This window comes from Stigmatopora nigra, chromosome 13 (genome assembly GCF_051989575.1).
Source record: "Stigmatopora nigra isolate UIUO_SnigA chromosome 13, RoL_Snig_1.1, whole genome shotgun sequence".
In the NCBI taxonomy this organism is placed as follows: domain Eukaryota; kingdom Metazoa; phylum Chordata; class Actinopteri; order Syngnathiformes; family Syngnathidae; genus Stigmatopora; species Stigmatopora nigra.
The window spans coordinates 1,287,007-1,300,645 of record NC_135520.1 but is presented as its reverse complement, the minus strand read 5'-3'; the positions used below and the strand labels follow the sequence as shown (position 1 = coordinate 1,300,645).

The window sequence follows — 13,639 nt, the reverse complement described above, 5'->3', positions numbered from 1 at the left end:
TATTTTGTATAGTTACCAAAGAGATGTGTATTCTTCCAAATCAATAAATCTGAATAAAGCAATTTCAAAATAAACCATTACACAATGTAGATATAATAAGGCATTTTTTCTTCTTTGAAACATTTGTAAAGTTGTTTAGTAAGGATATCATTAAAAAAAACGATAAAAGGGATGCATATAAGATTCATATTTGCGTGACTATTATTTTTTACAAAATTAAATGGCATCAAAAAACAAAACTCAAACATGGATTCCAGTGTTTATTCAAGAGACTGTATACATGTTTTTTTCCGGCAAAAGCATCACTTTTGTTGACCTCCAGCAGTCGAGTCATGATGGCGGAATGGATGTGGTGAAAGGTCAAGCCATCCCCCGCCCCTGGGTCCTGGTATTCCTCTGTCCCCTCGGGGGTCCTCGAATTCACTGCAAAAATCAAGTTAATCTGCAAATTATAAACAATATAGCAAATTATTGGATGGGGTATTTGATTGTAAATGACAATTTTGAATGGAAAGTGCCATAACGTAAAGGTCAAACGAGCGAGAAAGAATTAAAAAGATACCGGCATGAAAAAGAGGGAGTGAGGAAGAAAAAAAGGAGGAGGAGCCAAAAGGGAAAGGCGTTGCACATTTCTGGTCACTCCCGCGTTGACTCGACTGCATATGGACGACAACAACAAGAAGAAATCTTTAAGAAGCGAAAGCAAAGTACAGGTAAGACTTGACTTTTTGGTTAAGCACACTTTTTATAATAACAACAACTTCACCATTTTAACTTCTTCAATAGTATTAAATGGTTTAAATGTCATAATACGATTTCAATCCAATTTCAAGCGCTTTGACGACTCGCTAAGACTCTATGTTTATGTTTAATAATTAAAAAACTGACTCACTGCATTTAAAAAAAACGCAACCTTAAGTGGTTTGGAAACCCGGCTCGCATTGCTGAGATCCGGGTTCAATCCCAGCTTTCTGTCTATATGTCGTATTCTCTGTGGGTTTTCTCTGGGTACCCTAGCTACTCAAAAACATGCATGCTAGGCTAGCTGTTTGAACACTCAATTCCTTTTATGCCCTGCGATTGGTTGGTTCCTTCCCATAGTTAGGCTCCGGCACCCTCACGAGTCTCACAAGCGTTCAGTACAGAAAATAAATCCTTTGTTTCTTTTATTTCCAGGCATGGAGTGCCTTAAAAACTGCTGCAAAAGGCTGATTAAAAAGCGAGGGGCGGAGCCTGATGAGACGGATGGTAAAATTCCCAATGGAAATTTCCCTATTTTCCCTTCATACTTCCAATTTGTTGTGCCTCGTTTTCAGGCATTGCCATCCAGATAAACCCAGGGGTAAGAAAATCGTCCACGCTAGATGGGAGCCACACAGACTATTTTCTGTCCAAGTTACCCCAGGACGGAAAGGAGGTCCCGTTTATCCTGCCTAACACGAAGGCGTCGTACGTACAACCCAGAACGTCCGATTCTCAAGATCTCCGCTACCAGATGTCCGGTAGGAACATTTTGGAGCGCTTCTTCCTGCTATTACACTTATTTCTTACCACATAAGGAGATTATAAAATGTTGACTATATCATTTTAACTAAAAAAAAACATGGATAGTATTTATTTTAATTGAATTAGCTGAAATTATCACTGAAGCGTGAGCCGGATGTCCTGCTTGGCCCCAAATTGGACATTTACCTCGATTTTGTCAGCTCCCTCGACATACAGCTGCGAGTCCAATCGGGGGTGCCGTAGCCATGGCGACAGAGAGGGTCTCGGCGGGGTTCGATCCCCTAGACGATGAGAAATACAAAAACTTTTTAGGTACTTTAATACTATTTGAATCCTGGTCACACACACACACACAAGAGCAATTTAAATTTTTAATACAAATCTCATTATTTTTTTAACAAAAAGTTTACAGTAGGGGTGGATAAAATATTTTTTTAGTTTTTTTTTCTCACCAGATCACTATGACCACATTGGATTAATTTACATAATCTCCTTTAATCCAGATTAAATCGCAAAGTACTAACATCATATATTGTGCCACATTGGATTAATTTTTGATTTTTTTTTTTAAATTGTAAAATCTGACATTGCCAAATAAGGTAATATTAAAAATTTACGTTTTTTTTCTTCTTCACCAAATCACTATGACCACATTGGATTAATTTACATAATCTCCTTTAATCCAGATTAAATCGCAAAATCCAAACATTATATATCATGCAACCCTCCAGTGCAGAGAATCAGAAAATAACAAATGCCTTTTTAATGCCAAAAACGTAACCTGAAATTCCGCATCAATCAAATTTAACCTTTTAAAATCAAAATGTACTTCAAAATACTTTGTCTAAAAATATAAAAAAACACATGCTGTATTTCCAATTGGACGTAAAGTTTAACCATTTAATTACAACCAAAATTGTCCTCAGTCAAACTCACGATGCGTTTAAGGACACCTCGTAATCATCCTGAATTCCCCATTATATATTTCTATTATTGTTTGCATAGTGGCCTTACCCCGTCCGTCACACCCTTTTCCAGCCTATCAGCCCTTCCCGCATCGTTTCCAACCCGTAAATGAAGTCATATTTTCGACAACAGCATTTACGCACTTAAGACGGGAATATGGCAAACTCCCAGGTGGCACGTTAAAACTGTTTCAGACCCTAATTTAGCATTCTGCATGGCTAAAGCATCTGATCAAAACTGAAATAAAAAGCAGGACGGATATGAATCATAGTGTTTGTTTTTTTACCCAAACTAAATTTGATTTTGTAGGTGTTGGTGAGCGACCAGAAGGATCAAAGTTGCACAATTCAAACAAAAAGGTCAGATTTTTTTATCTTTATGTTGATGTTTGTGGGGTACCAGCATTTTTTGATGTATTTTTTTAAATCCTTTTTTTGCAGAACTATGATTCGTTGTCGAGTACAATCAGTACTTCGTCCTCGTTTCAAAGCACAGGTACAAATTAATACTTTTTTTCTGGAATTAGTTAAATTTTATCCATTTTTTGGTTGCCTTTGTTATATATTTGTTCCTTTCTTTTAAAAATGTTGAGTTAATTTTGATTCATCTTTTATTGAATGATAATTATATAAGTATTATGATTTTTTATGTTACTTTTTGGGATTTTATTACTAGGATGTGTTATTTTTTTGGTTTTTATATCACTTTTTTAACATTTAGTGTTACTTTAAGTTTTTCTGCTGCTTTTAGAACCGAGTTTTTTTAGTTTTTCTTGTTTTTTTTCTCCTAAAAAACGTTGTATTGACTGTTTCAATCATAGTTGAGTTTTGTACTCTTTCAGCAATGATTGGCAATTTAGTTCTGTCCAATTTAGTTTGTCCCCTAGACTGACATCCCTTGCGTTTAAAGAGTAGCCGAGAGCTTTTCACTCACTTTATACACACTTTTGTCCAATTGTATTTATTGCTGATCCTATACAAAGTCACTAGTTGCTAGGGAGACCTTCGGAATGGGGGGTCAAGTATTTACTACGGACATTGCATTCCTATTCCAGAGTCTTCCTGCGAGTCTGGGGAGGACCTGGGGAGCTTGTGTGTCCAACTAAGCTACCAGGAGGAGCAGGAGCAGGTCTGGATCACCTTGGTACAGGTAAGGTTTGAATCCTGGCGTGGACAATGCCATCCTTTGTGCGCCACTATGTCAATGGAGTCTGTTAGATATTTGAACCCACTATGGGAATAGTGCCCCTTTTTGTGGGATTTCCATGAAAAGAAATAGAATAGGTTGGAGTACAGCCCAGTGGTTGAGTGTTTAGCATGTAAGGATCGCAGTTTTGAGGTCGAGGGTTTGATCCCAGGTGGGTCTTCATGGTGTGAAGTTTGCATGTTCTTCAAGGGCTTGTGTGGGTTTTCTGCAGGTACTCCAACAACCCAAAAACATGGATGCTAGGCTAGCTGGCTAGCTGGCTAGCATTCGAAATTGCCCCTAGCTAGCTAGGATTTGTCTCCTTGTGCCTTGTGATTGGCTGGCGACTCATTCGGGGTGATTCCTGCTTGGTGCCTAAAGTCAGCTGGGATAGGCTCCAGCACCCCACGTAACCCTGGTGAGGATAAGCAGTTCGGGAATGAATGAATAGGTTGGGCTGAGTAGGAGTTGAAACGCATTTGTTTCCTCATGCTAACACCGTTATGACAGAAAAAAGTTTTATTTAATGAAGATTTTTTGGTGTTTTTTAAAATATTTTTACTTTTTTTTTTTAGTGCTCACAACTGAACCTGCCAGTAAACGCATCGCAAAAGCCGAAGATCCAAATTAAAGGCGTCATCACGCTCAAAAAAGCGATCAATTTCAAGACTTCCATCAAAGAATATTCACAGGTACTTACTACAAACCCATATTTTGTAAACATTAACAAACATTTTTGTGACATTTTGCTTTCAAATCAGAGCCTATTTAGGGTATTTATTTTCTTTTAATACTTTTAAGTCACTCCAACGATAACCAGTCTACTTTTGCGCACTACAGAAATACATAAGTTTCTAATTCAGATTAGTATATTTAATTTTTCTCCTTTTATCCAAAAAATAAAAACGATTAGGCTCAATAAGACGGATTTTCATACTATTTAGATCAAGATCAGGCCATTGATTAAATGTGGCTTGACCGTATCACCCACTCGCCACTCGGCGACCAATCTTTGTTACCTTTGACAGGACGTCCACTTTATGGAGAGCTTTGTATTCGCCTTGAACCTGCCGACCCTCCGCCACAGCGCCCTGGCGCTGAAGCTGCAGACGCACGGAACCAGGAAGCGAACGGCGGCCGAGTGCGTCCTGTCGCTGCGGGGGATTCAAACGCGGGAAACCGAGCATTGGCTCCGCCTCGGCCCACCGGGCACCGCCGCGGTGAGTACCTGGAACAAATTAGGGATCAGATTCCTATCAAATACCAAGTTAAAAAATAATTTCACAGTAAAATCCATCCAAGAATGTGACAGAAAAGCCTAAAAATTATATTAAGATGCGTTGGCCCCGCCCACAAAAAACTCAATACAGAAGATGACATCACAAGCAGAATGAGTTTCAGTTTTTTAGCATTTCTATTTTAATTCATTTGCCGTACTGTTTATCCTCACAAGGAGGGTGCTGGAGCTGATCCCAGCTATATACTATATTTCCAAGATGCCTTGGCTCCGCCCCCTACAAAAAAAATCCATACTGAAGATGACATCACAACCAGAATGAGCTTAAAAATGTTTGCAATTCCATATTCTTTCATTCATTCGATTTTTGTACCGCTTTGGATCGTAGGGGGTGCTGGAGCCTATCCCAGCAAACTATCTGGTATAGATTATTTTTATTTTAGGCCGAGGCAAAATGTGGTTTGACAAGCTGAGCAGCTGTTGAGGCAAACACTCCTTCCTTCCTTCGCAGTCTGGTCTTCGTTCCGGATTGACTGGTTGATTTGCCATTTGGGGCTTGACGTGGCGTCTCGAGATTCCAAAGGGAAAGTTAGTTGTCATTCCATCTTGAAAAAGCACATGACGATTTGTCCTTTTGTGTGGATAAATGGCTCCATTTTCCAGTCGATGGCGTCCAAAGGTGGCGGGCCAATCGGCATTGTGACTTGGAAGAAACTGCGTTTAGTCCTCTGTACAAAAGCTCCATTTTGTTCCAATCACGGTAGTCGTTTGCTCAGAAAGGAACATCGTGGAGGACGACGTTTTTCAGCATAAGATGACCTAGAAAGTCCAAACCAGTGCGACTTAAAGTAGACCCGGTGGTAGCGGTGCTCGGACATTTGGTCTCCGGTCAAATGGTGACAAAGAATTTACTGTTGAAATCAGCTCTCTAAATTACATTCATGAGAGTTTAATATCTAAGAGAGAGAGCTTAATATCTAAGTACTGTTTAATATTTAAGTACTGTTTAATATGCAAGTACTGTTTAATATCCAAGTACTGTTGAAAACAGTAGATAATTAGATACTAAACTCTCTCTCATGGATATAATTTAGAGAGCTGGTTTCAACAGTACTTAGATATTAAGCACTACTTAGATATTAAACAGTACTTAGATATTAAGCACTACTTAGATAATAAACAGTTCTTGGATATTAAACTATATAAAAATTTTGAGAGCTGGTTTCAACAGTAAACTCTCGGTTACCATTTGACAGGCGACCAAACGTCCGGTCACGGTGGTAGCCCTCCAAGATCCAGATCCATGGTTTGAGGGATGGAAATCCTTCGAGCTTTGTTATGGCAATGACGACCAATCTGCAAATAAAATGACTTAAAAATGTCACAGTCAAGAATGCCGTCATTGTTTTCCAGAGAAGAGGATGTGAGCTGCATCTGGCAACCTGCTTCCAGCCGGCCTACAGGCGCATTCAGGTCCGAGCCCTCGCCGCACAAAACCTGCAAACGAGTTCTTTGTCGCTCGCTCAAGGTGAGTGACCCTTTCCCGGAAATGGACGCCATTTTCTGATGACATCCTTCTTGCGCAGAGTATGCGGTGACGGTGGAATTGCATGGAGACGGGATCCCGGTCAAAAGGGAGAAGACGCTAGCTCTCAAAGCCGTGGAGGGTCAATGTCAATGGAAGGCCATCTTCTACTTGGAACTCGGGGCCTTACAACCAAGCTCTTGTCAGCTGACCATTCAACTTTTTGTTCGGAACTCGCTGAAGAAGAAGCGATGCGTCGGACAGGTATGGTTCTGAATAAATTAGATTTATTAGATTTATTGAGTTTCAGTTGGATATATACACGGACTGAAAAATATATAGTAATTTACAGATTACTGCATTTGGTTTGGGATTACGTTACTGTAAATTACTAATCATTGAATAGCGATGTAGACAAAATGTCTAAACTTTTTTTAATCCTCCCACAGGTTCAACTGGGATTGACTGTACCCAATCTGGAAGCAGTGGAACAGTGGAAAGACTCGATTGACCATCCCGAGAAAGTAGTGGCGGCGTGGCATGCCGTGACATAAAAGTTCCAAAGCGGGAGTACTATCTCCAAAAAACAACCAAAACGTCGCGGTGTCGACTGACAGCTGGAATATTCAAAACCCGAGACATACTTTACATGCTCACTAGCGAACAAGCACACGATTTCCGGGTGGCTTCTTTACACTTGACTTAAAGTTGATCTGATTTTTGGTTGGCCAAATTCATGCCTTTTATAATCTTTTATAAATAGCCTTAGATATAAAAAAAAAAAGAGATAGCCTATTCATTGAACGTGCATCTTATAGTGCAGAAAATACGGTAGTTCTCATTATTTATTAACTAGCTGAATATATCAATCTGTTTATTACAGTACTTTTAATCACATTAGTTATTTTTTTTTGTCTTAATAAACTAAAAGTAGATTTTGCCTTTACAATGTTGCTCAAATGTTGTGTTTAGCTGTTGTAATTTATTGAAATTTTTATGTTAGCACTTATTTTTGATTGTATTTTTGAAATATTTTTAGTTTAGTGCAATCAAGTCTTGGTCATGGAGTACTTATCAATGCATTTCATACTTGAGGGCGGACACACCTTTTGTGGGAAAGGAATAGCTGTAAAGGGAACAGGATATACACACACACACACACACACATTTACACACTGATACACACTTATACACACATTCCCGAACGTTATCGTAAAGCGGGTCAACAACGGTAATCGGAGGAATCTTAAGACAAACACGGACTGTTGGAAAAACATCTTGAATCCTGCCAGGTCACCCCCCTTTTTAAAAAAAAATATATATAAAAAAATCTGGTTTAACAGCCAATTTCAAGGCTTATAAGCTATTTCTGGGAAATGGCGTCCAATCTTTGCGCAAGAATTGCAAATGACCGAATAAGAGTGAAGAAATAGTAACCCCACAAGGGGGGTGACGTACTCACTCGGCCACGACGGGTTCGTTTTTGATGTTTTTTGTCAGAAAATGTGTCATCTGAGGGGCAATAAAGAAATTGTTATTTTTTGAATCAGGATATGGATCCTGGATAGAATGAAGGATGATGTCATTATTTTACATTTTATTTCAATGTTAATTTAATCCAGTTTTTCACAACCTTTTTGAGCCATGATACTTTTTGTATAGAATTTTTTTTGATTAAAACTATATTGCCTATATTAAAAATAGTCATTCTCGACTAAGTTCTAGCTGCAAATTTTCCTCACACTAAAATATATTGATTATTACTAACTATTTTATTTTTCCGATTTTAAGAAGAAATAAATGTAAAATCTTTTAACATTTAAATCACTAGGTCAACCTAAGCCATAGGTTCCCTACTCCTGGGTTGGGGGGATGGTGTGGGTGGGTGGGGGGTGGGGGGGGAGCTTTTTTAGCCATCAAGCATTGACCAACATTGCCAAACTGAGCTGTCTGACAAACTTGAAGCAACGGGGGTTGGGCAAAAGAAGCACCTGATGCCGATCCACTGATTGCACTCGCAGTACACTTAGTATTGAGGAAAGAATTCCTCTATATGAAAAGCTACATTTTGTGGAAAAGTTTGAAATGAAAGCCTACTCTTATGGGATGCTACACCTTTCCAACAAATTAAATCAAATCTAAAGCCTTTTATTGTCATCCTACACAGCTGAGTATAATAAAAAATGGGTGAAATATTATACAATAAAAGTGCTCTTAAATGAGTCAAAATGGGTAAAGGTTTGCACTTTGATGGCCAATGTTTGAAATAGGTCAGAAAGTTTTGAACTGACTACTTTGTGTTTTTCCAAGTAATGCAGCAAAGACATAGCTGACAAACTTGAAGCAATGGGGGTTGGGCCAACATAGGTGGGGAGGGGTGAGGGTGAGGGCAGCTTTTGGTTCGAGAAATCTGGCCGGCACAGACCGAGCTGAAAAACTTGAAGCAACGGGGGTTGGGCAAAAGAAGCACCTGATGCCGATCCACTGATTGCACTCGCAGGACACCTAGTATTGAGAAAAACTTTCCTCTATATGAAAGCCTGCATTTTGTGGAATAGTTTGAAACGAAAGCCTACTCTTATGGGATGCTACACCTTTACATCAAATTAAATAAAATCTAAAGTCTTTGATTGTCATCCTACACAGTGGAGTATAATAAAAATGGGTGAAATATTATACAAGAAAGGTGCTCTTAAATGAGTCAAAATGGTCAAAAGTTTGCATTTTGATGGCCAATGTTTGAAATAGGTCAGAAAGTTTTGAACTGGCTACTTTGTGTTTTTCCAAGTAATGCAGCAAAGACATAGCTGACAAACTTGAAGCAACGGGGGTTGGGCCAACCTGGGTGAGGAGGGGTGAGGGTGAGGGCAGCTTTTGGTTCGAGAAATCTGGCTGGCACAGACCGAGCTGAAAAACTTGAAGCAACGGGGGTTGGGCAAAAGAAGCACCTGACGCCGATCCACTGATTGCACTCGCAGGACACCTAGTATTGAGGAAAACTTTCCTCTATCTATATGAAAGCCTGCATTTTGTGGAATAGTTTGAAATGAAAGCCTACTCATATGGGATGATACACTTTTACATTAAATTAAATCAAATCTAAAGTATTTTATTGTCATCCTACACAGTGAAGTACAATAAAAATGGGTGAAATATTATACAAGAAAGGTGCTCTTAAATGAGTCAAAATGGTCAAAAATTTGCATTTTGATGGCCAATGTTTGAAATAGGTCAAAAAAATGAACTGGCCACTTTGTGTTTTTTCAAGCCATGCAGCAAAGATATAGCTGACAAACTTGAAGCAACGGGGGTTGGGCCAACGTAGGTGGGGAGGGGGGAGCTTTTGGTTCGAGAAATCCGGCCGGCACTGACCGAGCTGACAAACTTGAACCAACGGGGGTTGGGCAAAAGAAGCACCTGATGCCGATCCACTGATTGCACTTGCAGGACACTTAGTATTGTGGAAAGCTTTCCTCTTTATGAAAACCAACATTTTGTGGAATAGTTTGAAATGAAAGCCTAGTCTTATGAGATGTCATGGCTTTATATCAAATCAAAGGTTTTTATTATCACCATACACAGATAAATAGGTTAAATATCATTCAACAAAGTTGCTCTTAAATGAGTCAAAATGGTCAAAAGTTTGCACTTTGATGGCCCACGTTTGAAATAGGTTAAAAAAAAATTAAAAGTTTTGAACTGGCTCTTGACAGTTTATAGCAGGCAGATTTTAGTTTAGCAAGCCATTGGTTCAAACATAGGTAACAAGGTTGAAATAATGGGGGTTGGGCCATTGTGGGTGGGGAGGGATGGGGGAGCTTTTGGTTCAAGAAATCTGGCCGGCACCGTCCGAGCTGACCAACTTGAAGCAACGGGGGTTGGGCAAAAGAAGCACCTGATGCATATCCACTGATTGCACTCGCAGGACACTTAGTATTGAGGAAAGCTTTCCTCTTTATGAAAGCCAACATTTTGTGGAATAGTTTGAAAGTCTTATAGGATGTTATGCCTATATATTTAATCAAAAGCCTATATTGTCATCATTACACAGCTGTGTAGAATGAAATGGGTGAAATATCATTCTAGAAAGGTGCTCTTAAATGGGTCAAAATGGTCAAAAGTTTGCACTTTGATGGCCCATGTTTGAAATACGTCAACAAAAAAAACTTTTGAACTGGCTTTTGACAGTTTATACCAGACAGGGTTCGCTTTGCAAAGGTGACAATGTTGAATGGAAGGGAGTGGGCGGGGCCTAGAGCAGGGGTTCTGGGATTAAACTGCCCTCCTGTGGTCATTAAGTGAATTTACCAAGCCGTGAATAATCAGGCCTCAGTATCATTAAAGTCAATCCGTTTGAACTTGAAAGGTTCGCAACCCGGTTCAAATGGATGGGGCGTCTATTTGCGTCCATTTAGGTCGTAGTTAAATTGAGAAATGGAGAAAATATTTAGTTGGTCTTTTTTTGGGGGCACTGAAATGAAAATGACAGTGATGAAGGGGGAGAAACGGGCTATGTGTCAGCTCATCCATCACAGGAATTACTGTCATTATTAAATTACCAGCCATCCTTAACAAACCAAAAATAAAACTATGTATTACAGTGACTACCACTAAACATCCCAACGGAAGTGTCTCAACAACGTTATTTCACCCCAAATCCTAAACAATAAGGAATTAACATTTTTTGTTATTGTTTTTGTTTATGCTATTAGCGATGCTATGCTAATCGGTATAAAAACTAGCTCCTCTTACCGTATTGCTGGGACAAGTTTCTACTTCAACCGAAATCATTGTGTCGCTCTTGAATGTCGACAGGCCTCGTTGCAAAGTCCTCGGTGAAGAAATCTGTTTTTAAACGGTTATTTTCTTCAATAAATTGGAAGTAATGGCGGAATACGGTACACAAGAGAAAAAGACGACCAGTACTTACCAAAGATGTTTACGTCCATTTGATTTCACAGTTACACTTTAGCTATCTGAGTACTTGTATTAAAAAAGTTTGAGGGGAAAGTTCCCATAATATTTACTTTTAACGAGTGTTTTTCAAAGATTTGGTCCGTGTCGATTTAATTTTGAGGTCGTTGGCGTCATTCCGCTAGATGCAATGGTAAACACCAACCAGGTGGGGGCAATGTTTCCTAATCAGTGAGCAGTTCATGTCCACTTGTTTATGTCAGAGTCTTTTTAAGAGAATGCGTTCTCTTTATTGCAAAATATATAGTAAAAAATAATAATCACCAGCAATCCAATTTAAAAGCATAACAAAATGTGTTAAAAGCATATCCCCTACGCCCTCCTCAAAAACTAAACTTATTTTTAATTGGCACCTTGGTTATGTGCGTCTCGTCGGGGAGGAACTTGTTTAATAGTTCAAAAAAGTAAACAGAATTTAATTTTGATGATGTCAAATATATACAATGTCGATAAAAGCCTTTTGGCCAAGTGCCTGCCCGACGTTTTAGCAATAGCTGACTTAATGTGAGTATTCCAGATTGCCCGCCTTTCGGTGGAAGAATTAATACCCATTATCAAATATGTGCTTGAATGCATCAGCGTGTATCAGCGTGGGTACACTTGATGTGAAAAAAGGTTCTGCTTGTAAGCGCTGACACTTTTTAAAATATGATTTGCATTTACATATTTTACATATTTGCAATTTTCATACTCAAATCCCTCACTTCACATAAAGGTCATTCACACAATGTGTCATCTGTGCTTTTGACGGTCATACTATGAAACTATTTTAGCTGTTCCTGATAGACAAAATGGCATCATCACAAAACAAATACTTTATAAACAAAAACTGAACTTCTCTGTTCACATTTTCTTTTTTTTCCCCTCAGCATGTCTTTTCCTCCATGAGGTTGTTAGAACAAGGGCTCATTAATAACCTACACTGTCTTTGTAGGTGGAGTGTGACTCTCGTTTGTGTGTGTGTGTGTGTGTGTGTGTGTGTGTGTGTGTGTGTGTGTGTGTGTGTTTATAGCCAAAGGCAAAGCTTCCCAACGGGGTCAAACCCAAGGACGTGTCACCTTCATCCACCCTCGTGCAGATGCAGGAAAGTCACTGATTTTCTTCCGCAGAATCCAAATCCAAAGTGTTTCCTATTGTATCATAAAGACAGAGTATTTTTGCCAGTAATCAGAATGGTACAATAACAAAAAAACACCCTGACAAAGTATGGCCTCACGACATAGAAGCAGAAATACAGCAGAATAAGGATGAATAGGTACTCCAGTTTCCTCCCACTTACCCAAAACATGTATGCTAAGCTAATTCTATGCTAAGTAGTATTTACGTATAAACATGAATGGTTGTTAAGATAACCCATAAAAGTTATGCAACATTTGGGCTGGAAGTTGGAGTGGTTTTTGCCTTTTTGTCTGGCACGCTACGCAACATTTAAAAAGCTGCCGTTGAACATTTGTGCGAGAAATGGGGCAGAAGAAACATCGGTGTGGAAGCCGTCTCACACACGCGTGTCGTGAATATCATGTCACGTCAGCGGCACATGGGCGCGAGTACACCGCAGGGGAAGCGGCTCGCTCCTTATGAAATATTACACACGGCTCTACACTGTGTGTTAAAAGCTTTTCCAAATGCATGACATCACGTTCTTAAGGACGTACTACGTCATAGGTGTCAAAGAGGTGGCTTGGGGGGAAGATCTGGCCCACCACATTATTTTGTGGGGCCCAGGAATTGAAGTTTTAGGTGTAGATTTAAAAAAATAAAAATTGGTTCGGTGGTTGAGTGGTTGGCCCATCTGCCTCGCAGTTCTGGAGTCGTGGGTTCGATACCAAGTTGGTCCTCGCTGTCTGGAGTTTGCATGTTTTTGTGTGGGTTTTCTTCAGGTACTTCAGTTTCTTCCCACATCTCCAAAACATGCATGCTAGGCTAACTGTATGCTAGGCTAACTGTATGCTAAATTGCACCTAGCTTCAAGTGATTGGACGTTTGTCTCCTTTTGGCCAACGATTCAGGGTGTGTCGCCCACCTGGTGCTTGTAGATAGCTGGGATAGGCTCCAGCACCCCCGGCGACAAAAAACGAGTTCGGTCCTGTAATTGCAAAAAAAACAGAAGTGTACATTAGATGCAATTTTCCGCCAAAAACATGCTGATAAGTTTGTAAAAATGATTTTTTTTAATGGGTGGATTGATGATTCAATCATAAGAACCAAAAAAAAAAATAGAATGATGACAATTGATCACAACTTGG

General features: G+C 39.4%; 1 protein-coding gene and 1 long non-coding RNA gene across 4 annotated transcripts; one reads left to right on the top strand and one right to left on the bottom strand.

The window, feature by feature from the left end:
• Positions 1-245: 245 nt before the first annotated feature.
• On the bottom strand, positions 246-12,516 carry LOC144206612 (uncharacterized). Of its 3 annotated transcripts, none has more exons than XR_013328399.1 (5): positions 11,350-12,516; positions 11,172-11,264; positions 4,677-4,885; positions 563-1,787; positions 246-442 (listed from the first exon to the last, which is right to left on the bottom strand). It is a non-coding gene; the product is annotated as an uncharacterized LOC144206612 (long non-coding RNA). The 3 variants fall into 3 exon arrangements; XR_013328398.1 differs by having other exon boundaries at positions 246-656; positions 1,693-1,787; XR_013328397.1 differs by having other exon boundaries at positions 246-1,787.
• Positions 641-8,188, top strand: tc2n (tandem C2 domains, nuclear). Its single transcript, XM_077731673.1, has 11 exons — positions 641-713; positions 1,177-1,248; positions 1,317-1,502; positions 2,782-2,831; positions 2,913-2,967; positions 3,527-3,621; positions 4,233-4,349; positions 4,686-4,877; positions 6,308-6,422; positions 6,481-6,683; positions 6,869-8,188. Exons 2-11 carry the CDS (start codon positions 1,179-1,181, stop codon positions 6,971-6,973), a joined length of 1,188 nt encoding a protein of 395 aa, XP_077587799.1. The 5' UTR covers positions 641-713; positions 1,177-1,178; the 3' UTR covers positions 6,974-8,188.
• Positions 12,517-13,639: the final 1,123 nt, after the last annotated feature.